Genomic DNA, 25,719 nt, shown 5'->3' on the forward strand with positions numbered 1-25,719 from the left:
GGCAATGTACGGATAATGACGCCGCCAGAGAGCGACTTTTGAATACCCTCGAGGCCCAAGGAAGACAACCCTATGTTCCTATCAGAGACGTGTTGGCAACCCGTGATCTCTGCTATATGCAGTCCGTTTATGTCTTTCTTCAAATGTCTAGTATAAGAATTTAATTCCTTTTGTCTTTTGTCTCTCTTTATTAGTTTTTGTTTGTCTTGTCCCCCGTCTCGATGAGTCTCATCGTCGCCCACTGGTCACCCACCATAGCCGGTCGAACTCCGGACGAAGCTAGAACAGCACTACCGTTCATACTGGCGACAACGCTCTGATGAGAAAACGAAACCCTACCCCAAGCTCCTCCCCTGATCCTATCCTTCGAAAATGTACCCTTCTAACCTCGAGTAAGCCGCGAGTAATCGGCCCAACTCCTACTAGACATAGAATTAAGTGAATCTTGTTACACACAGTGAACAATGAATTATCGGCTCCGTAAAGCTAACGCGATTGAGCCTTCCAAATAAACGAACTAGATAAAAAAAAAATAACCAAACAAAATTTAATTAAGTGCTTATTTCAACAAACAATCTAGAAGCGAACCAGAACCATGATCGTAAACAATGTTGAAAGCATTTTACTGTTTGAGTGATTAGGAAAGCCAAATCGAAATTAATATCACACCACTGCAAGAGCAAGTTTTTTGACGTAGTACTACGTCTGTGATTTCTATATGGGGGTACACTTTGTGAAAACCGAAAATAGAGTAACAAAACTGTTGCTTTGATAGTTAAAAATCATCACCGATTGCCTGCGAAAAGCGATTTCCCTAACACAGATTTCAAAGTTGAATTCCATCCGGCCTCTCCAAACGGTGGTTATGCAATCACCGCGTGGTGAGTGATGGTGTTCTCCAGCTCCAGTACACAACGAAAGGCTGCCTGCAAACAGCGAGCTGCAGCCCATGCATCCATAGAAGGAGGAAGAAGCCACACCGCTATTGATCGGAATCAGTAGCTCTTCGTGAGTTGCTGTGGGCCATCTGTGTCAAGCACGTCATACTAAAGTGTATAAACAGAGTGAACCTCGCTCAAATTTCTGTTCCTACACAAATACAAGTTCCTGCTGCAGTTAACTAATAAGAATTATTATATAAGACCACGTACTCCTACGTCACCATTGCGTACAACCCCATAGGGCTGTCTCTTGTAGGTTTTTTGTATAACGTATTGCTCTTTCACTGTGCAACAAATCTGAACTTTTTTTTCTAGGACTGAGAAAGTTGACCATACACAGAAAAAAACAGTTGTTGAATATTACATCCAAACTGCTGCAACCAGGTCAATCCATCGGTTGTGTAATATAACGTTGTACGATGTACATCGATTTTGCGAACAAAATTACATCCATTGATGTAATATTGTATCTGCTTTTTGCTATTACATCATTATTTCATACATCAGCTTGAACTACATTGATCGATATTACATTTTTTTGCTGTTTATTTGACATTCTTGTGGACCCCTGAGTAAAAGTCCTGAACATACCTATACCCTAAAACGTCCTGATTTTTTGGTACCGCCCTCTTTATGAATTTTGGTATGTTGTCCCGATGTCGGTTGTATACTGCCTAACTAAAGCATGTTACGACTATGCCGTCCAGGAGTTTTTTTTTAGAAAATGACTTGAGAAACATTTTTTTAGAACATTTGAAAACGATATCTCGTTGTCTTACCCCTCGAGGTGAGGCCCAGTGAATTTGCCGTCTCTTTCGATCTTCGGCTGTTTGAATGGATGACGGAGTTGGACGTCACACTTGTATAACTATTGAAAGAGCGGAAGAATAAAAGAGACGGCAAATTCACTACGCCTTTCCTGTTTACATATCGTGGATGGATGATCAGTAGGTAGATTTCACAACACATCCCGTCCCTGGTCAAACTTTCATAGCGAATCAAAACAAACATAGTTTGGTACTAGAACTTTGACTAGAATCGAGTAAACTTACTACTACTTGGGACCAATAGGCTAGTCAAGTAGTGTGTCAATTTAAAATCGCTAGTTTCCACCGGTTTTTTTTTTATTATTTAATGGCGGTAAGCTCCAATCGGTATTATCCTCGGATTAAATCCCGAACAAGAATGTCCGGCTGCTTTGATGTCGACATCAGAGTTATTCAACACGATGCTATGCAAACAATTCGCAGATCATCCAAACAGGGACGGTATTAAAAGTTAGTCCGAGCTGGAGGTTATAAGAGGTTTTCAGCCTAAAGGCTGGTTCGCCTCTAAATTTCCACCGGTTTTTAATACCCTGGTTACTATTTTTTTTTGTGAAATGACAAAATGTTTTCTTGAATTTGTAGAAAAAAATTTCAAGGAGTTGAATGATAAGTTTGAAATAGCCTTTCCTATCATTTGAACTTTACCATGGACGAATATTTTGATTTTTTTTATTAAGAACTTCAGAAAAGAGGCTTTTCTGAAAAAAAAAAATCTTGGGGAATTTGATCAGCCAGCGCACAGTGGGCAAAAATTGACAATACCGCAACTAAATTGAATATCTCGGCTGCCAAACGGTTTCAGTCAACATGTTATACATATTCTCAAAGGAAAAACTCTGCTGAATCGATTTGTGGTGGTCTCATTGGCCGGAAACTTTTGCGTACCGAGATAGAGGACCGGGATCAACCCGAGTTCCCGGTAAAGTAGGAAATGCCACTATCGATCGACACTTTACACCAAAATTGAAATTTATTAAATTCGCTTTGATCTCATGATTCTGAACAAACATAGAAAAAATCGCAAGGTTCTAGGACAATTTTTATAATATGGCCACTTTATCGGTCAATCCCGATTATCTCGAGAACCAGAATATGGCCACTATACCCCAAAATATAGTTTCCATATTAAATACGCTTTGATCTCTTGATTCTGAACAACATAGAAAAAATCGCAAGGTTCTAGGACATTTTTTATAATATGGCCACTTTATCGGTGTTCCGGATTTTCCTTTAGGCCAGTAGAGTTTCCCTGAGGGCGTATATGGTGTCTTAACACCATATATACTTAGTGCTATCAATTTCCAGTAATATACGTTAAGTAAAGTGTAAAATTATGTCGATAGATAGTGGCATTTCCTACTTTACCGGGGACTCGGGTTGATCCCGGCCCCCATCTCGGTACGCAACAGTTTTCGGCCAATGAGACCACCACCAATCGATTCAGCAGAGTTTTTTATTTGAGAATATGTATAAGATGTTGACAGAAACCGTTTGGCAGCCGAGATATTCAATTTAGTCGCGATATTGTCAATTTTTGCCCACTGACTGTGCAGCGGGGTGCAGTATTTTCGTTATTTCAGAGCGTAAGCATGCATGCAACTAAAGAGGCTGAATTTATAAAGAGATTTTACTGTTTGAGTGATTTTACTGTTTGAGTGATCGTTTGGAACAATCGATTTTCTGTCAAAGTCATAGGAAAAGTCATTCCAATCGAGCAGAAGACCTGTCAAATGGATAAGATGTCGCCTCTTTATAAATTCAGGCTCTTTACATGCAACAATAAGAATGAGAATCCTCAGTGATGAATTACACTCTATCAATGCTGAAAATTATCATCATCACTGATAGTTTTCAAGCAATATTGACAGAATTAATGTTGACATTGTCGCTGGAAGAATTAACCACTTCACTCGAGCAGTTCAAATGACGTTTACTACCACTCGAACTGAGATATAAAACATTATATTTGAGATTTTTTCTTCTAGAACCACGTGAAAAGTAGTCATCATTTGTGCGTTTCATAAAAAAAATAGAAATTTGTTGGTCCAGTTTTGTGAAATCGCTGGCAGAAAGTCACGCCAAAACTGCTTGACAAAGTGGTCAATTGACTCTGGCATAAAGCTTCTTCAAAAATTAATTAGTTTTATCGTCATTGACAAAGGTCCAAAAGTTGTAATTTCGTGCAATTTCTTTTATATTTTTGTTATCTAGACAGTTACAATCATAGATGCTAGTTGCCTTTGACGACTCCATGGTTTTATTTTGCTTAATTTATTTAATTTGGTTACACATTTAGATGATAACAAAAACTACACTTGTTCGTCACTGACTTGAAGGTGACTGACGTCACTCCTTTGAAGGTGATCTTCATGGTTCATGGTTGATATTTTGCAGAACTGCATCACCACTGATCAATTTGATCAATTTACGGTACCTTATTTTCTCAAAACCGCTGGTAGAAAATCGACTCAAAACTGCTCGAATTATGCATTGAATGGACCCCTTTGTCAAACCGTTTTACCGTGACTTTCTACCAGCGATTTCACAAAATTATACCAACAAATTACTATTTTATTATGAAACGCACTACTTTTGGCTACTTTTCTCGTGGTTCTAGAAGAAAAACCTTCAAAATATTGTGTTATTTCGAAGTTCGAACTTAGAATGAACTGCTCGAATTAAATGATTAATTCAACAGATCAAAGATATTTATCTAGCACTTAACGTTTACTCGAATTTCGAAATAAAACAACATTTTGATAAGTTTCCTTCTAGAACCACGAGAAAAGCAGCCAAAATTTGTGCGTTTCATAAAAATAAAAGTAATTTGTTGGTCCAGTTTTATTAAATCACTGGTAGAAAGTAACGCCAAAACTGCATGACATTGCCTGTTTTATTTTCTGTTTTTTTAACTGTAACTGTAAAAATAATAATCGTGGTTGTGAATTTGAGGAAATACCTCAAAATCCCCTCACCCATCAAGTGAGCTAGGCAAAGGAGGAGTGCGCATTTGATTAGTATTGTCGCATTAATAGCCCTTCGCTCAATTTCAACTTCTGTTCAATTTTCTCACTGCCGTACTCTAACGGAACTATCAATCTATCCTCTTCAGAACTTTCTCTAGCTAATAAATTATCTAATCTAAGGCTTCATGTTGATTTTAGTATAGCATTTTCTCCCAACTCTGTGATCGGATAATTTTACGCATTAAGTAACAAACACTTTGATTGGAAGTTCAAAACCGTTTTGTGAGTGACTAGGTATCTCACGTGACGTTACAATGCTACAAATGCAAATTATTCTCTGAAGTATAAAAGTTCAGTTACAACGTGGTGGTTTATAAGGCAATCTGGCCAGTGCTGCTATTATTCCGAACAGCACTGCATGCATCTACCTACTTTTTATGCGCAACAGTAAAAGCAATATAATCGAATGAAACTTACATGCCATTGGTCGTTCCAGACGGTCGTATCGGCAACCATGTGTTAACCGCGAAAGCAGCTGTGTTTGGGACAGTTTGTTGGCTTCATCCAGCGCTGGGCAGTCCGATTCTCTGTAACAGTAAATGAACGAAGTTTAGAGGCTATTTTTTAACAATGTATATTCGGTATACAGTGGATAATATTAACACTAGGGAGATTCAAAATATATATTTTGTTCCACCCGGCTCATTCGATTGCAATCATTCTCCCATAATTAGAGCTCATTTTGTATCTTTTGATATCGATCTCATACTGCACTAACCGTTTAAAAATTAGGGGAAATGGCTTTAATGTTGGCCTATGGATCTAAGATTGGGCCCATTGCTAAAAATCTGCTATTTATCCATTTTATCTAGATAAACGCGTCATTGGGACTGTACTAATGGATATTTAAGGTCGCTGTTGAAAATTTAGTCGTTTGCTGAATGCTTGTTTATGTATGGGCCCAAATTAGGGGCATTTAGGCCGACGTTACATCCATTTCCCCTACATGGGAAAAGTAAACTTTTTGTTCTTATCTTGCTAGTCTTTCGTCATTATGATTTACAGGAAAGATTGTTTCTATACTTATGTGAGTCCGATAACTTTCAAATATAATAATTAATCATCTGCTGCAAGTTGCCGCCTCCTGCACTGTGACATATGTAGTAGCCTAAATTAAATGGTACCATTCTTCCTGCCAAGTACACAAATCTCGCCTGCTTAGCAGTTGATAGGCATGTAAAAAAAAGCCCCACCCGTTTGGCATAATGGATATTTGGCATAATTGACATTTGGCATAATTGACATTTGGCATAATTGAAATTTGGCATAATTGATATTTGGCATAATGGACATTTGGAATGATATGTGGAAAACCGCTACTTATACCGTCTTATTCCGATACTTTTCCGACTGCTTCCGGACATTCCGCTTAGGTAGGATTTCAATCAATGCCCCTCCATCCTTGTTCTTGATTCCTTTGTATAAAATGTTCCTCTTCCGATTGAGGAAACGAAGCATTTATGGAATTTCCTTCTCCACGTCCATATAAACACCACGCACTCTTGTGTGCATGTCAAGGCCCAGCTAAACAGGAAACTTCTTCCTGGAGACACACTTAATCTTTCCATATTCCACCAGCACTAACACCAGATCGTGATCCTCTGATGGAAGATCGTACACCCGAACGTATTTAACGTTGGTGAAATGCTTACGTCAACTGCCCCCCCCCCCCTTAACAACACATGTAAGATTTGTACATAATTGTAAGGTGTGCTATTTATCATCGCAGGATGTTACTCGCAAAAAAATCCGTTCCCATATTTGTGAACGAGAGCCGTGAACTATTTCAAGGTCTACACTGCTATCTCCATGCTTCGGAATATGGATAGACTAAAAGCGAGTAAAAAGCGCTCATAGTACAATACACTGAAGTCTTTTTTATGCGGTTTTTTACACGGTTTTCGCGATATACACGGTACGTTTTTAACGATTTTTCGACAACGATACAATCTATTGACTTGATTCCAATCACATTATCGATTTCAAGCTATAGGTAATCGAATGGCATTTTTAAAAAAATCACAATTTTTGGTGTAAAAAAAGATGTGAGTGTAATTTGATTTCACATGTTTTTTTCCGCTGAACGAGAATTGGAGAAAATCGAAGCGTGCATCGTTCTACAATGTTATAAATAAAAAGCTTGGTGGTATACATAGTTGAAGATGCTAATTTCAAATAACAGACTGTAGTGGTAATTTTTATACGATAGATGGAGTAGATGAAAGCATAGAGTTGATAGTTCCGTTAGAGTACGGCAGTGTGAAGATTGTATATAGATATTAGACAAGCGAGCTAGGACAACTTTTAAGGAAGGTACAAATCGGTTTTTTCATCTCTCTTTAACAAACTCCCCCTTTGGAGAGGGATGGTGAGGGGTGTCCCCCCCCCCCCGCCACCACTGGCAAAAAGAGATGAAAACCGACCCGCTCAAGTACCAACTGTGTGTTTGAAACAGTTCTACCGATTTTTTACCGCACTTCAGTTGTTATTTGAAGGCAGGCATCCAGTCGTAGGTTTGGAAATTGCAACTATTGTTTACCCCTACCACGATATGTGCTCCTGTCATCGTCGACTGGACGATCTCGAGGGGACACGGGTGGGGTAGGTGCTGCTACTGTACCTTTCGACCATTGACAGTAATTGATGGTATGCTCCCTTCCAGAGTTATGTACTTTGACTATATGTTTTTAGTATTACTTCTACGTGAAGTCAACGATTTACATAGTTGAAGATGCTAATTTCAAATAACAGACTGTAGTGGTAATTTTTATACGATAGATGGAGTAGATGAAAGCATAGAGTTGATAGTTCCGTTAGAGTACGGTGGTATAGTCGAAAACGTAGACAGAACACGACATAAAAAAGATAAAAAATCAATGCATCGTCCGCATGGCAAACTCATATAATTTTCTGCGGTATTCGCTGCAGCGGATGATAGGAAATGCAACTATTATTGAATGTAGTACATGTTAAGCTTGCGTACGGGGTTATGCAGCAATGTATACTGCATTGATTTTTCCGATTTGAACGCCATCTCCTCCGCAATCCTGTACGTTGCATCCATCTCAACGGGATCCGCTTCCTGTCTCTTCATAAAACTGGAAATTTCGCATATGGAGGGCTTCGCACTTCCATTTGGGAAACCAAATCCAATTGTGTTCTTCACTTCCACGCAGATAATCAAAACATAGTATGCAACCAACAATATAGAAAAAAAAAACGCTTGTAACGACTACCACGATAAACCATAGAGGTAACTCTAAGACTAGTAGGTCCCGAAGAAAAGTGCTCAACTTTTTGGCTCAGCTCTGGTACTATCTTCGGTCCCAAGCTAATCGATGTACCTCTCGAAACATAGGAAAATCCACGAACCCCTCATTTTATTTGTCAAACTTTCATGGCAAATCAAAACAAACATTGTGTAGTACTAGAATTTCGACTAGAATGGGGTACGTTAATCGATTTGAGTTTAGTGATGTTTGAGACCGATTTGGTTCAAATTTTGAATAAAGCCTTAGGATTGCTTAGGGAATCTCACGATTCAATGACTACAGCTAAGATGAAACGTGGGTTCTATCAAAGCATTGTAAATTGAATCAATGATATGTTATCTAAAAGAGACATATCAGCAAACCTTGGAAGCTCACTCATCAGTATAAGAGCAATTATATTGAGTTCTGGTCATTTCGGGATTGACGGAAATGAAAGAGTTGATGCACTAGCAAGACTCGGATCTTCACATAAGTTCATAGGGCCAGAGCCCTTTTGTGGCTTATCGGCTGCATCTCCTAGAATGGAGCTAAAAGTGTGGAAATCTTCAAAAGTGAAGGAAAACTGGAACAACATTTCCATTGCTAGGCAGTCGAAGCGATTCAATAATTCAAACATTTCTGTGACCCACGAAGTCCTGGAACTTTCTAAAAAAGATCATAGTATATATACAGGTCTTTTAACAGGTCATTGTCCGAGCCGTTTTCAGTTGAAGGCTCAAGACACCGTCACTTCTTCCTTTTGAAATATTCTTCGATCATCATCATTAGAATACACATACATTTCCACACTAGTCATCCAAAAGCTTAAAGCAAATATTTCCTTATTTTCCAGCGATAATTTGCTGGTTAAACACTTTTACTACATTCACTTACTTGTGTTCTTCGTAACATTTCAGAATTTCGTGCAATCGAATACATGGAATTAAAACAAAACTGCCTCTCAACCCTATAGGTGACCAAAATAAAACACAAAGAAAACCACTTTAACTCTACTACTTTGCTAGCGAACGCAAAAGTATCATTGAACAAGTGTTGCCAGATGTATTTCCTTTAGCAATGAATTTCAGTTTACTAGATAAGTAAATACAAAGTTCTACTCATTAACTTAGATAGCTGGATGTGTTTACTGGTGATCAATTATCAAAAACTGAATGAATAAAACTAAAAGGACCTATTTAGGCACATTAACGTTCCAACTAAAAAGGTTACATTGAATTAAACACAAACAGAGGAGATGGCAGCAGTTCATGTAACCTGAAATTCACTTTCCCACGCCAATTCAGTCTCTTTATTTAAGATAATGTCTGTCGCTTCTGTGACATAGAAAAGGAAGACTCGGAAAACTTGCTGTCACTGTTCTTCGACAAGGGGCTGATAGAGCCCTTTGACATTTCGAGAACAACTCCCAGTACGGCAGTGCACTTTTCTCGAAGTGTAATGCCTTGCTGGGATTTTACTAATAGTTAAACAATCGCGATCACTCCTAATAATAATAGTTATGGTGATACCAACAATCAATACGAAACTAACGATTTAAAATTGGCTCACTACTTGACTAGCCTATTGGTCCCAAGCAAACGATTAACGTACCCCATTCTAGTCAAAATTCTAGTACTACACAATATTTGTTTTGATTCGCTATGAAAGTTTGACAGATAAAATGAGGGGTTAGTCGATTTTCCTATGTTTCGAGGGGTGAATCGATTAGCTTGGGACCGAAGATAGTACCAGATAGAGCCAAAACGTTGAGAACGTTTCTTCGGGACCTACTAGTCTTAGAGTTACCTCTATGGTGATACGGCATCTTGATATAGCTAAAAAAATGGGAATATATCTCAATAGATCAGAAAAATGGTCGCAGTGATAAAAATATTCGACAAAAATAGTTAAATTAAAAAAAAATGTCAGAAAAATGCGATTTGTTTGTGTAAAAAATCATATTGTTGAAATTATTCTAATAATTTCAATGAATTTCAGTAGAATCGCCATAAAAGGGTGAGTATATTGAATGTTCTGGCTTTTGCTTTTCAAAACAGTTTAAAAATCAAAAATCGTTTGAAAATTATTGAGTTGCTCATGATAGTATGCAGTCCTTTACGTAAAATCAGTTTTTTAACAGTAACTTTTAATTTAGGTGGTGTTAGAACTATTTCAAATGTGATTCCATGGTGTACTCGACTAGACTAACATCCTACAATGCGTCACTTGAAAAAAAAAATTTTTTGTCGTGCAACACCGTGTTATCAATGCCTAATAATGTATATTTTGTTAGTTTTTCATCGAATAACGCAAAATTCTAGATATAGCTTGATTCGATATAGCGTAATAGGTTTTGTAAACAATGACTTCTCTCGATGATTTCTAGAAAGTCAAGGCTCGCCCACGCAAATCAACATCACCATCGGGTAGGTGAAGATTTCCGCTTTCCGAAGGTTATGTTGGTTTGCGTGGGCGTGCCTTGAATTCCTAGAAATCATCGAAAGAATTCATTGTTTACAAAGTCTGTAACGCCCTAATTCCAGGGTGTAACAGCCTTTGTAAACAATGAATTATTTCGATGATTTCAAGGAATTCAAGGCACGCCCACGCAAACCAACATAACCATCGGAAAGCGGAAGTCTTCACCTACCTGATGGTGATGTTGATTGGCGTGAGCGAGCCTTCACCTTCTACACACTTAGAATAATACCTAATCTTACACGTGACGGAATCCATCTTTGACATAAAGGATGAGACGTAAGCAAACATGTAATGTAAAATTTAGTGCTCCGAGACTGAAAAGTTCAAAAGTACGTTTGATTGAGCTGAATTTCGCGTCTATTATGACTCAATTTTATGTCAAAATTGACGCTCGTATATGTCAGTCTCAGAGCACCTGAATTTACATTAATTTTTCTAAGTGTGTAGAAATCACCAAGAGAAGTTTACATTGTTTACAAAAGCTGCTACGCCCTAATTCTAGCTCTATCTAGAACGAAACTGGTGCAATGTATTTTTGAACCGGAAATCTCATCCGTTATTGGGGAGCATGCATTAAGTACGTCACGTGAAATTCAGGTAACATCAAACGCTGCCCCCCTTCTCCCTTTCGTCACTTTTTTCCTATACCTAATCCACAGTTGTAACCTACCCCCATAGATCGTGACGTACTTAATGGATGTGCCCTATTGTTTTTTTTTTTAGATTTTTGCAACGCTGATTCAACAAATAAAGAAAATAGGTACATCGTTGCAGTTTTCCTTTAATTCTCGAAAAGTGAATTTGATGTATAAAAAGGGAGACTTCACTTGTGCAAACACGCTTCACATCTGCCTAATCGGGCACAATTTGTCGATCTGCTGTGACAAAATTCTGTGAGTTTCTAAAGGGATCATTGTCTTTCAACCAACAAATATTGTGCTATCTTTTTTTCGTCCAGTTCATTTCATCTAAACATTTTAATTTCAAATGGCGACACAAGGTTATTGGACGTGATAATGTTGTTTAGTTTGAAATGATTTACGTTCAGAAAGTATTCATCTAGCATTGCATTCCAGAAGCATCCAATCTGTGCATATCATCTGCGTAAGTAGCTTAGTTTGTTTTTTTTTTTCGCTACAAGCATAGATAACTCCCACGAACATCGGCCATGCATTTAGTCAGCTAATATTCATTTGCATAAATCATCTCCGGTTCACAATACCCGTGGCGCCATGTGCTTCGCAAAATAATTAGCGAATTATCCTTCAGATTAGCGCGTGTTCACACATACATTCCGCGGTCCATGCCCGTTGACTATAAAGTAACAGTGACACTGCAGCAGAGACTACACTTAGGGGTACAGTGTATAATGCACCCTTGGAGTAAAATGGCCCCGCGTGGGGTTTCATTGCTTTCTCATGACTAATTCTGGGATTGTATGTACCAGAATGCTAGTTCAAATACAGAACAAGCAATACTGCTCGTTAAATTCACGAATTGACAGTCGGAAAGCTATGGGGAACGTGCGGGGACATTTTACCCCAGGGGTGCGTTTAAGCCCATCCTACCCTACTACGCAAGCTAGGGCCATTGCTGGCGTGTGTGCCAGCAAGGTTCATCCTTTAAGCACGATCGGTCGGTCCACCCTATCGGAAACTACACTTCCTTCATGGTCCTATTTGTATGAGGAGGTTCGGAAGGCATCAACAAGAATACCGCAAGATGGGGTGAGTTTGGAAATGTTTATCAAATTTTATTTTCAACAATTGAACCTTAAGCAAAGTCAATGATCGTGAATATAAATTCAATTCTGTCAAGTAGCAACACACTCTACTTCACGGTGACAATCGTTGTAGACGACGCGCACAGCGATCGTAATTGCCAATCTATCTATAAGCGATGCAGATTTATGATTAGACCCGTCCATGATGTTATTGGCGGCTCAATTTATGAACTACACAGCAAAAAAATAATTTTGATATCACATCAAAGTGGATGCACTACAATCATGTCGAAAATTTCATGTAATTTTTATGACCACATAAATAAACAAATGCAGTAAAAACAGCGTAATGTCAGTTCATGCATTGTATTAATGATAATTTTGTCCTTTTTAGCAAGTAATATTACACCATATTTTCGACATGATTGTAGTGCATCCACTTTGACGTGATATCAAAATTATTTTTTTGCTGTGTATAATGTATACAGTTTGTACGCAGCTACGTGACAAAGTTTTTCGTTTGTTTTCAACCATCCAACACTTGGAAATTATGAAAATGCAATGATTAAAAGTGAAGTCACAATTCAGCGCTTCAAGGAACAGTTAAAATTCAGTGTTGATAAATCCAACGGTGAACCCGGGCATTCATGTCCAGCTGCCCGGCAAGGCCACAGTGCATCGCAATGGACGTGGATAAATTCGGGAAGCCGAAGTTGCGTTGGTTCCGGCTCGCGACAAATTACGATCTTATTATGGAAATCGATCATCACGGGTTCCCATCGCGTGCTTTACTAGGTTCGGTACGTTCACACCTTACGATTGTTTCTCCGGTTGGTTCCGACATTCAGCTCCTCTATATATGCACGTACGTATACAATATGTGTGAATGATTGCTTAGCGCCGGTTAGTCTAGCGCGGGTCTACGTTTACAAATGGATCGCAGCGCGCATTAATAGATCATTTTATTAGCATAAATTAAATTTAACGACTACAACGGCTATCATTGCTGGTATCGCAATATGTTTGTCTAGCAAGCAACTTGTAAGTGAAAGGTGGTAATGAATAATACAATTTGACAGTGATCATGACTGGATTGGCAAATGAAATCGTTGTTGCGGTCTTATTAAACAAAAAAAAAAATAAAAAAAAACTAATTTAATGTAAATTATACGAAACAGCAATTCAAATCTTGGTGTGCTATGGTATATAGGGTTACGGTATGTAATGTGGGTCTAGTCCTTTCATTCGGCCTATCACGCAAATAAATAATTAATTAAGGAATATTACACAAAAAATAAGGAAAATATTGATCACTGATGATTGATAAATGTGTACCACACACAAATCAATTTATATCACAACATTTCAATACATTTTCAGCTCTCGTAAGTAATAAAACTGGTTGAGAATATCACTCTGTTCGGAGTTTTTAGCCGCCATGACTTCTAAGGTTAAGATGGGAAGGTTGCACTGACGATCATCAAATGGCCTGATTATGGCATTTATTGAATGGAATTACCTGATAATACACACTAGACGTAAAACTCACAGTTACTGTTTGAATATTTTATGTTTATTTTAATTGTTTAACAACGTTTTCACAAGTAAATCATGGACCCAACTTTAGGGACACATTTCTTTTCTATGTTCCTAACTTTGGCCCATGAAATTCATTTGACAGCATATAGCAATAAGAGTAACGTCAACAATGTGGTTTGCATTTGGATGATAAGGAACGAACAGGAAGGGAGATTTTTTCTGCCAAATCTGTATAATGAACATCACAATGTTTTGATTTAGATATTCTGCGGTCGAAAGACGATAAGCGAAATTTTTAATTTTTAATTTTTAACTTGAGTGATTTAATGTAGTTTTCGTAAAATTTTCTCTAAGAAATGTTTTGAGGAATGAAGAGTATTAAGTTAACAGTGATAGTGATAAAAAAAAATACATAAGAAAACGTTACCAAGAGCGTTTTTTTTTGAGAATCAAACAGGATAGGACGAAGTTGCATCCATAAATAGACCCAATTTGGGGACAATAGACCGATATTACATACATTTCCCTGGTGAGTTTTTGTCTTAAAAAAAGTAAGTTTTTCAACTTTTTGCGGTTCCTGATAGCAAACGACATGATAAGCATATCTAAGCATACCATTTAGCAGTAGAATATCGTTTGCAGGTAAATTAATTGATGAGTTATGATTAAAAACGTAATCTATGGCTGCATATTAGACCGAGGTTAGGGACGTATACCCTATCTTGCCTTAAAGCGAAGACAAAAAATCAGAAGAAAGGTTTGTGTATTTGCTAATTTTTCTATACGTTGCTTCCACCTTCACTCAAGCGCAGCGCTATTGTACATGTCGCTTGGATTCTGGCAAAGTTGCCAGTCTTCTTGATATGATGGCTTCGCTTAAAGGCAATACTCAGTTTATTAACTGTTTGCACAAAAATCGATTCGATTTGCGGTCTTGAACAAGGATATTTCTGCATTGCTCAATCTAAGTCACAGATATGGGTAATATTTAGGCAATATCAACATTGAGTGATGAGGGAATTTTTGAAGGTAAATTAATATTTTATTTCGTTCTCCATATATTGCCCATCCTATGTTAAAAATGAGTGTGTGCAAAAAATGGTAATGATTAATGAAGCTTTAGAGGTCACCCAAATGTTTGAAGTTTATGGAGATTCTGGCGAATTACTATGAGAAATTATGCCCCGTAACGTGGGTAGATCACCATTTCGTGGTACGTTACGGGATGTAAGATCTACCACCGATTCCTAGTCCTGACTACTTCAAACTAGGGGAACAGGATTTTCAGTAATCCAAGGAACGCATCTTAGTCCTTGTTACTTTTTATGCCTTGTTGATAGTGACAAGACTCGGCTTTGTCTACCGAGGATGATCTTGAAACAAGGAAAAAATGAGTTAGTTGTCTTCATCTATGTGATTCCTAATCTTCTATTCGTTGTTCCCTAGTTTGAAGTGGTTAAGACTAGGGTTCTGATGCATGGTAATTATCGGTGTCATACCTTAATTTAGTTGCTAAGGAATGAAATTTTGACTGACAAAGGGCCGCGCCTTTGGAGAGTGTTTCAACACTCCGAAGGGTATAAATACCCGAGCAAAGTCGGTTAACAAAATGAAAGCAAATCGATATTAAAGTGTGCAGTTCCTATCATAATGAAAACTCATTTTGATTTCAAATGTTGCGACATAAGTCTGATATCATATTGTGCTTTCATTATGCAGTCAAGACGTTTTAAATGAAAGCAACTTAACTTGAAGTTCTGCTGTTTACGTCTTGGTTAAAATTTAATTGAAATTAATCTGTCGTTGAACTAATGATTATCGTTTATCTGATTTGTTTAACACATTTTAGGTCATTCGTGACTTGCCCGAGGTGAGATTGGAGCCTAAGTCTTTCAGCTTGAGAAACATGAATGGTAACCATTTACTCTAGGCCCGTATTCAGTTATTATGAATGCAAAATCAGTAATCAAATTGATTTCATTGAAAGCAGGATTAGTTTTCCGTTTGCTTCAACAGTGTAAAATTTTGCTTTCATTTTTGCTGTGTTAACCGTTAAGTCAACCAAAATGAGATCAACTGGAGTATTCAAAATAAGTTACATAATAACAGCAAATTTTGATTTCAATTTGATGTTCAGCTTTGCTCGGGTAGCGGGACCTTTCAATTAGAGTCGGATCCTTGCGATAAATGCAAGAGTGGCAACTTTAAAAAAATCGAATACTTCATCATTTCTCAATAGTGATGGAGTAATACGACATGCACTAAACTAAGGACACGGGATATACCACAATAGATCACCAGTAAGGTCGCAGTACCCGAGCAAAGCTGGAGATCAAATTGAAATCAAAATTTGCTGTTATGATGTAACTTATTTCGAATACTCCAGTTGATCTCATTTTGGTTGACTTAACGCAACACAGCAAAAATGAGAGCAACATTTTACACTGTTGAATCAAACGGAAAACTAATCTTGCTTTCAATGAAATCAATTTGATTACTGATTTTGCATTCATAATGTTTGACTGAATACGGGCCTGTCATAAATGGTTAGCATCCATGCTTCTCACGCTGAAAGAGTTGAACTCTCACCCCGGCCAAGTCACGAATGACCTAAAATGTGTTAAACAAAACAAATAAACAATAATCGTTAGTTCAACGACAGATAAACTTAAATTAAATTTTAAACAAGACGTTAACAGCAAAACTTCAAGTTAATTTGCTTTCACTTAAAAAGTTTTGACTGCATAATGGAAGCACAATATGATATCAGACTTATGTCACGACAATTGAAATCAAAATGAGTTTTCATTATGAAAGGAACTGCAAACTTTAATATCGATTTGCTTTCATTTTGTTAACCGACTTTGCTCGGGTAGTGTTAGGTCCCGAACAGAGGAAAAAAATGGGAAATTATTAAATTTCACTTACATCGCTCTAACATTGGATCTAGTTGTCCAAATGTAAAAAAATGTGGTTGTCACCTGTGACCTGTGACATGTGATTGTGATGAAATTGATGTTATTGTATGGTATATATAAACCTATCAATTTAACTTATTTTGATTTCTATCTTTCATTAATTACTGGTAAACTGATTGCAATTACAAATGACAATTGGTCATTGTCATAGCAACCACGTATTGAAATTTAAAATACTCCAATAGTAATTCCCGTACAAATTTAAAACCATTTGCGCGTACTCTAAACCATCATCAATGGTTACCATATTTTGTACAGATTCATTTTTTGGGGTAATAAATCAAACTGGAGGGTGGTCTATAAGAAATCTTACACTTTTTGAAAATTATGTACCCTAATGACACAGTTCCGGAGAACTTCGAGATTAGGGCGTAATTGCTTTTGTTAACAAACACTTCAATCACTGATTTCTCGCAAATTAAAGCTCAATCTTTAAAACTAACAACACAATCGGTGATTGACGTGTTTGTTTACAAAAGCGATTACGCCCAAATCTCAAAGTTCTCCAGAGTTGTAGTACAAATTGAAAGAAACAGCTCCCCACAGGGGTTCCGCCATACAAACTGGACCTTCCCACGGTTGCGACAGCTTTTCGGAAATTCCTACACCGTTTACCGAACAAATGTTAATTGTCAGTGTTGGCGGTGGAGTGTTGATAGCTATTTCAACTAATTTCAATGGGTACATTGATTCCACTCCGGTAAATGTATCTCTAGAACAGCTCTGGGTTAAATTTAAACTGTTCAGTTAGTATTGGTGTAATTCACCTTTCACCTGATCGCAAGAATGATTTACTAAGCGTGAATAACCAAATCGAGTCTATAGAAGCGATTCATTCACACCTTGGGAATAACGATCATGCTATTTTGCTTGGCGATTATAATCAATCGGGACTTGTCTGGAACACACCAAGCAACGATCGCCCTTCCGTAGATGCATTCCAGTCTCTCAACTCTGTTGCTTGCGCCTCGTTACTCGATGGCTTCAATCTGCACGGTCTGTCTCAAGTTAACTGTATTACTAATCAGAACATGCGAATCTTGGATTTCGTTTTGGTGAATGATGCAACGCTCTTTCGATGCCAGATTGAAAAAGCTGTAGACCCGCTCTTTATTATTGATGCCAATCATCCCGTTTTTGAAGTAATTATTAGTCTCTCACAGCCTACTGAATTTGAGAGTTTCCCAGACGAACCTGGACTTGACTTTCATCACGCTGATTTTGAAGGCTTACCCGAAGCGCTTCGTTTTCGCTGTTCAAGATTGACCAATCAAGTGGCCAACTGTGTTCCAAGCTGAAATCCAAACAATTTTAGAGTGTTCTATTATATGTTTGCGTAGAAACTATAAGAGTTCAAATATATGCATAATGTCCGACAGTCAAGCTGCTCTAAATGCTTTAAAATTGGCGACATGTACATCAAATCTTGTCTGGGAGTGTGTTCAATCACTTCAGAAAATAGTCTTGTCATAATCAAGTCAACTTATATTGGGTTCCTGGTCATTGCGGGATTGACGGAAATGAAAGAGCTGATACACTAGCAAGACTCGGATCTTCTCATAAGTTTATAGGACCAGAGCCCTTTTGTGGCTTATAGGCTGCATCTCTTAGGATGGAGCTAAAAGCGTGCGAATGAAGGAAGTGACCCACAAAATCCTGGAACTTTCTAAGAAAGATCTTATCATATAGAAAGGTCTTATAACAGGTCATTGTCCGAGCCGTTATCACTTGAAGCTGATTGGAAAACTTCAAGATGGCATAGAAAAGGAAGACTCGGAACATTTGCTATGCCACTGTCCGGTAATTTTCAATAAAAGGCGTAAGTTCTTCGACAAGGGGCTGATAGAACCCTTTGACAGTTGGAGAACAACTCCCAGTACGGCAGTGCACTTTATTCGAAGTTTAATGCCTTGCTGGGGTAATGCTTTTAGTCAAACAATGGCAATCACTTCTAATAATAGTGATACGGCATCTTGAAATAGCTAAAAAAAAATGGGGAATTTATAACAGGTTTTGCTACAGGTTTTTATTTATTTCGTCAACCAACGTAGACTAGTACAATTAATACAGTTTTGTTTTCTTAAATATATATTTATATAAAAAAGTAGTGTCAGCTTTCTTGTCTTTTCTTTTATGAGTTGTTATTTCTTATGGAATAAAAATATTGCTTTAGTTTATGCCGAGACATTGTAAAGTCAATGGTTTCGCAGTGTTTATTGTAAGAGGCCATCATGCGGTTTAATGGCCCATATTTTGCATAATTTGTGCGATGATGTTTTATGGCAAATAAATTTCGATTTCGGAGTTGCCGGGTGGGTGCATGGAAGTTTAATTTTGATAAAAGTTCTGTTGAGTCAATTCGCTGCGAAACGATATCATTTACAAATGAAACCATTGCATATTCACGACGCTCTTTTAATGTTTGTATGTTTATAAGCATGCAGCGTGCTTCATATGATGGAAGACGAAATGAAGTCCAACCTAATTTACGAAGAGCGTATAATAGAAATTGTTTTTGTACTGATTCTAATCTTTCTTCGTGCGTGATTGAAAATGGAGACCATACAATACTGCAATATTCCAGTATTGACCTCACATAGGCAATATATAGTGTTTTAATTGTGTAAGGGTCCTAAAAGTTATAGCAAAAGCGCTTGATAAAGCCTAGCATGTTATTTGCCCTGTGAATAATTGTAGTGTAATGGTCTATGAAAGTTAGCTTAGAGTCTAAGATAATTCCTAAATCCCTAACTCTTTCACATTTGTCTACAGTTTGATTTCCTAATGCAATTGAAATATTTGAAGTTGTTCTTTTTCTACTAAATGATATTAAGTTACATTTTTTTACATTCAATTCTAGTAGACTTTTTTTGCACCATATGTAGAATATGTGTATTTCATTCCGGAATATATTGATGTATATATGTATATATGTATATAGATCAGATAAAAGATCGCAGTGATAAAAATACCCGATAAGGATTAAAAAAAGCGCCTCGACTGGCACAACATTGAATCCGCTGAAGATATTTACATTGCTGTAGATTACTTCACCAGTGTGTTGAAGAGTTACTTGGTTGATTTTGTTCCACTGCACATCTTCGAAACCACCTTGGAGGAATACACATTTACGACGACTTAAACGTCTAAGATCCAAAGCACTCCGAACCTACTGCCAATCTCGTTGTCCTTTTGCCAAGCAACGTTCCGCACGTGCTGGTAACAATTATCGCACATAGGGGAAATGGATGTAATGTCGGCCTAAATGCCCCTAATTTGGGCCCATACATAAATTGAGCAATCGACTAAATTTTCAATAGCGACCAAAATATCCATTAGTACCGTCCCAATGACACGTTTATCTAGATAAAATTGATAAACAGAAGATTTTTAGCGATGGGTTCAATCTAAGATCCATAGGCCAACATTAGAGCCATTTCCCCTATAACCGTTATCTGTACAAACGCTACTGCAAACGAACTCTAAACGGAAGGTGAATTGGTTACCCGTTGAGATGTTTCTGGGCAATGAAGCTTGTAGAAATACACCTAGTGGTGTGCATTCTCTGAGAAGCTTTACGATAACGTCGAATCAGGTAGGCTCCGCAATAAACAAATTGAAATACTCTCTGTCCAGTCTAGATGGCATACCGTCATGCATCCTGAAAAAATGCGGCAAAGAGTTGGTTTTCCCCTCTTATAACACTTTTCAACATATCATTACGAAAGCATAGTTTTTCCACAAGCTGGAAAACGTCAGTCAGGTTCCCCGTGTTTAAAAAAGGGGATCGACAGAACATCGAGAATTACAGAGGAATAACTTCGTTGTGGGACCTCCCTTAGCTCAGTCGGTAAAGGCACAGCTACAAAGCAAGACCATGCTGGAGGTGGCTGGGTTCGATTCCCGGTCCGGTCTAGGAATTTTTCGGGTTGGAAAATGTCTCGACTTCCCTGGGCATAGAAGTATGATTGGACTTGCCACACAATTATACCAATGCAAAAATGGTACAGGCAACGAAAGCTCTCAATTAATAACTGTGGAAGTGCATCTAGAACACTAAGTTGAGAGCACGCAATAAGCTAATATGCGATATGCAATAAGCTTGAAATGCGAAGAAGAAGAATAAGAAGAACTTCGTTGTGTGCTTGTTGAAAGATTTTCGAAATCATAATAAATGATGTACTTTTCGACTCCTGCAAGAATTACATTTCTGCGGATCAGCACGGTTTCTACCCCAAAAGATCAACATCTACAAATCTCGTCCAATTTGCTTAGTTTTGCATACGCAACATTGATGCTAGTGCTCAGATCAACACCACATATACCGATTTGAAATCAGCTTTCGATAGAGTGGACCACGGAATATTACTGAAACGTTGCGGATCTTGTTAGCTCGTTTGGATCATATCTTACGTTTCGGAACCTCACCGTTAAAATCGGATTTGAATCTTCGGAACAATTTTCAAACTTATCTGGCGTACCACATGGTAACAAACTGGGTCCTTTGCTATTCTTACTCTTCATCAACGAGCTTTCCTTCGTACTACCATCTGGCTGCCGTGTGTTTTACGCTGATGACGTCAAAAAATACATGATCATTAAAGGTATCGAGGACTGCTTTGCTCTAAAACTACTGCTAAATAGTTTTGCTGGTTGGTGCACCCGGAACATTCTGACGTTGAGCATCCACAAATGTTAGATTATTTCGTTTCATCGCAAGCTGAACCCGATTACGTGCGATTATTCAATTAATAGTCATTCCCTAGAGCGTGTTCTTCATGATCGTGATCTTGGCGTCATCCTAGATTCAGTGCTGACCTTCCGATCGCATAACAACGTTATTATCTGTAGAGCCAACCGACAGCTGGGATTTATGTTCAAAATATCCTGCGAATTTACCGATACTCTCTGCCTCCGATCTCTGTACTGCGCTCTGATGTGATCGATTCTGCAATCAAACTCTGTAGTATGGTGCCCGTACCAGTCAACCTGGGCTGGTAGGAAGCAATTCAGAAGAGCAATTCAGAGAAGCAATTCAGAGAAAATTTGTGAGATATGCCCTACGACGCCTTCCGTGGCACGATCCTTTAAACTTACCACAATATGGAAATCGATGCAGATTATTAGGACTGCAGACGCTTGAGCAGAGACGGAATGATGCCCAACCGGTGTTTGTTGCTAAAATTCTCACAGGAGAAACGGACGCACCGGAGATACTAGGTCAACTTAACCTTTACGTTCCTGAACGATTGCTTCGCCAACGAAACTTTTTGCTGCTTGAGCCCCAGAACTCCTTGTAAGGCCTTCATGATCCTGTACGCTTCATTTCGGCTAGGTTCAACGAAGTCTACATCCTCTTCGACTTCAACTCTACTGTGGCAAAATTTAAGCTTAGACTGACAGAATTGCATTAGTGGTTCGAGTGAGATTCGTTACTGTGAAAGGTGAGTAATATTCCATTGCTCCTAAATTGTAACGATTATGCTACCTGTATTTTTTTCTCGATTCACCACTGCCGACGAGGATTGCTTCGGATGATATATGTCAAATGGAGCTGATTGAATTATAAGTTTTTATGTTTTGACTACAGTTGATATTTCAAGCCAGGTTTACTTTATGTTATGTTCACGGATGTGCTTGTTTTGTAATTTTTTAACTGTATTGTGAAAAGATATGGGGTTTTTACGCCAGTTAAATTGATTTTTCCCCATCACATTCATGAGAACAACAAAAAGTCAGATGATTAAATAAATAAATAAATGCCGGATCAACATTTCACATAAAGAACCAACAGATGATACTCTGAGCTATCATCATATCATATCATCATCATAGCTCATGATAAAGCATTGTACAATGTGAAGGATCCTCGGAATCAGCTCACGATCTTCTGCTTAGTAAGCAATGACGGTCGGCATCAGACCAGCGAGCCCCTCATTTTATTCTAGGAGTGGCTTTCTCAGGCTTGCTGTCGAAACTATGGTTTTTTACGTTCCCGGCCTTTATCAAGGGTAACTTAACCATGTATTAAACATATAATATAAATAATACTACATACACACCAATATACAACTCACTTATGTCTATCGTTCCTTGTTTTGTAATATTTGGCATACGTTTCTGGTGTGCGTAGCTGAACGACTGCTTTCCCCTATTAATGCTACCACCACCTTTTAAACCAACCTTTATTTCCTGTACCAAACAAAGACCGTTATAATTATCCGAATTAAAACAGTAAACTCTCATATTACAACACACCACTAATGATCGATACGTTATGAAGAGCTTTTAATTCCGTTATAATTTCTTATATTTTGACAGATACGCGCATTTTGTCTACTACTTGCAGACTTCACCAGTGCCAAGTACTCAACACCAAGTTTAGAGCTTCGCCAAAATTAAATGATTGATCAATACGTTGTTATTACCATTCCGACCCTACCCTAACTTGAAGTGATGTGTTCTTGATCAGAATAAAAGCGATACGATATTAACGATTCTATGATGCGAATGAGCCTGGGACTGAACTCACGATTTTCTGCTCAGTAAGCAAAAGCGGTCATCATCAAGCCACCGAGCGCTTCACATTACACTTATGACAGACGATGATGGCAACTGTCAAGAAAAACGAAGGCTCAGCTGTAAAACGGCAGTATTAGATATAGGGATCACTTCTTGAACTAAGGCCCACTTAGTAATGGAACCAGTGCTGAGATTTGTCAATGTCATTGACAGGCTTTCGCGTGATATTGACAAAATTGTTCGTCACATAGTCACTGGCAGACTTGATCCTCAAAAAAACCTTCGTCAAAATCTCATTCATTTTTTCGTCAATGACAAATATTCACCTGGTAACAAAAAGTGTAATTTAGCACATTCTGTGTCACATTATTGTTATCCAAGTAGCTCAGGACGTAGATACTTGTTCATTAAAATGGATCCATGTAATTGTTTTGCCCAAGTCATTTAATTTCGTTACAAATTTAGCTAATAAACAAATCTGCACATGTTCGTCACTGACACCATTGTCATTGACAATTGACATGGTTTGCCTTGACTATGACTGTTAGCTCCAATGAGTGACCAAAGCAGAATTGTCAATATTACCGTGTACTGTCGAGATTTTGCAGCACTGAATGGAACAAACTCTTTTGCTTATTACAGCGCTCCTAGTGGACGTTTTCGGAAGCTTTTGACTTTTATTTGTTAACAACAACAATAACAATAACAGTGTATTTTTTCAGTTAATAAAACGCTCTTCTATTATTATTTTTTATTTAGACTTTATTTTTGAGATTTTTAGCCGTAGGCTAGTTCATCACGTAACGCTCTTGTTTAGGAGACAGTCACCATGCAAAAATCGTGCACAGTCACCTGGAAAATCCATCGTGGCCCGCGTCCACGCTAAAGTGTTTAACTTTCCCAGAAACACCGTATGGTACGTGCTCAAAACGTACAGTGAAACCTTGATGACTAATCGGAAGCCTCAAAGTAAACACCGGAGTGGAACTGCCAACCGTCAGCTCCATGGAAAGGATGTGAGGTCCATCAGAAGTAACCCAGATATGTCCGATCGCGATTTGAGTAAAAAGTGTGATGCCGCAAAGGCTTACAGGCATACCGCGCTAGTAGGCAACCAAACCGATCACTCAAACAGAATACCGTAGCTCGAACTCGTGCTCGAAAGCTGTATGACAACCTGCTGACCAAGTCCTAATGGTCCTATGTAAAGACCAACTTTGGAAAGCTTCCAGGATCCAAAATTTTCAAGGCGAAGGCTCGAGGAGGTGTCAGATTCAAATTTGTTTTTGCGGCTAAATTCGCACGCAAATATATGATCTGGCAGGGAATTTGCAGCTGCGGCCAGAAGACAAAGGTTTTCGTCACTGAGAAAAAGATGAAATCGGAGGTTTACAAAACCGAATGTCTTCAGAAGGGAATTCAGCCCTTCATCCAGTCACATGATGGTCCGGTGACGTTTTGGTTCGATCTTGCGAGCTTTCACTTCAACCGAGAAGTACAAGAATGGTACAATAATAGCGGAGTTCAGTTTGTTCCGAAAATCCTCAATACACCCAATTGTCCCCAGTTAAGGCCCATTGAAAACTACTCGGCAATTATGAAGAGAAAACTGAAGTTAAAATATAGAGTCATCAAAACGGCAGCTCAGATGAAATAAATGGTTGGGAAAAATCACCAAAACAGTGCAGTGGACGAGACCGTTGTGCGCCACTTGATGGGTCGTATTAAGGGCAAAGTTCAAAAATTCCTTCGAAACCGCGACGAATAATTCGTTTCGTTTTTTTTCTTCTTAAAATATAAGGAATAGTTTGCATTTGTGAGAAAACCACTTTTAAATCAGTTAATTCAAATTCGATATAGACCCAAATGATGTAGTTTCATTACTACACCCAACCAGGGGATTTAAGATTCGCTTACAATTATGTGGGATTCATCATCGGAGGATGTTAGTGGAGACCGCATGAACCGAGGATGCGATATACAGAGCTGCGGTCCAGTGCAAGATAATGGAGAATGAAAAATGTGGAGTGTATTGAGCCTGTGAGTGAATTAATCATGTCAAAAAAATGGTTGCCGAGTGGGAGAGGGGGACTCGAACCACGAACGTTGCGATTATCAGACCTATGCTTTCTCCATGCTTCGTGATATGGATAGGCTAAAGGCAAACAAGAAGCGCTCATTTTCTCTCATGCTCGACTTCGTATGCATTTCTGCTGGAGAGATTCGAAGCAAGCGTGTGAGTCGTTCTACAATGATATAAACAAAAAGCTAACTGGTAGCGTATAGATAGAACACGTAATAAAAAAGACAAAAAACCATTGCATAATCTGCAAGGTTAACTTCTAACATTCGCTGAAATGTTCATGAACAGAGGATGATAGGAAATGGAACTAACATTCATTGTAATAAATTCATGGTTTGCGTGTAAGTG

General features: G+C 38.2%; 1 protein-coding gene across 1 annotated transcript in view; it reads right to left on the bottom strand.

The window, feature by feature from the left end:
* LOC135710600 (pH-sensitive chloride channel 2) overlaps positions 1-25,719 on the bottom strand; it is a 118,888-nt gene that overhangs the window by 72,001 nt on the left and 21,168 nt on the right. Inside the window, exon 2 of the mRNA XM_065233217.1 lies at positions 5,212-5,321. Within this exon, the coding sequence (XP_065089289.1) occupies positions 5,212-5,321 (110 nt within the window). The remainder of the gene's footprint in view (positions 1-5,211; positions 5,322-25,719) is intronic.

This window comes from Ochlerotatus camptorhynchus, unplaced genomic scaffold, assembly GCF_037179485.1.
Source record: "Ochlerotatus camptorhynchus isolate MF236.1 unplaced genomic scaffold, CSIRO-AGI_Acam_v1.1 ptg000392l, whole genome shotgun sequence".
Lineage (NCBI taxonomy): Eukaryota > Metazoa > Arthropoda > Insecta > Diptera > Culicidae > Ochlerotatus > Ochlerotatus camptorhynchus.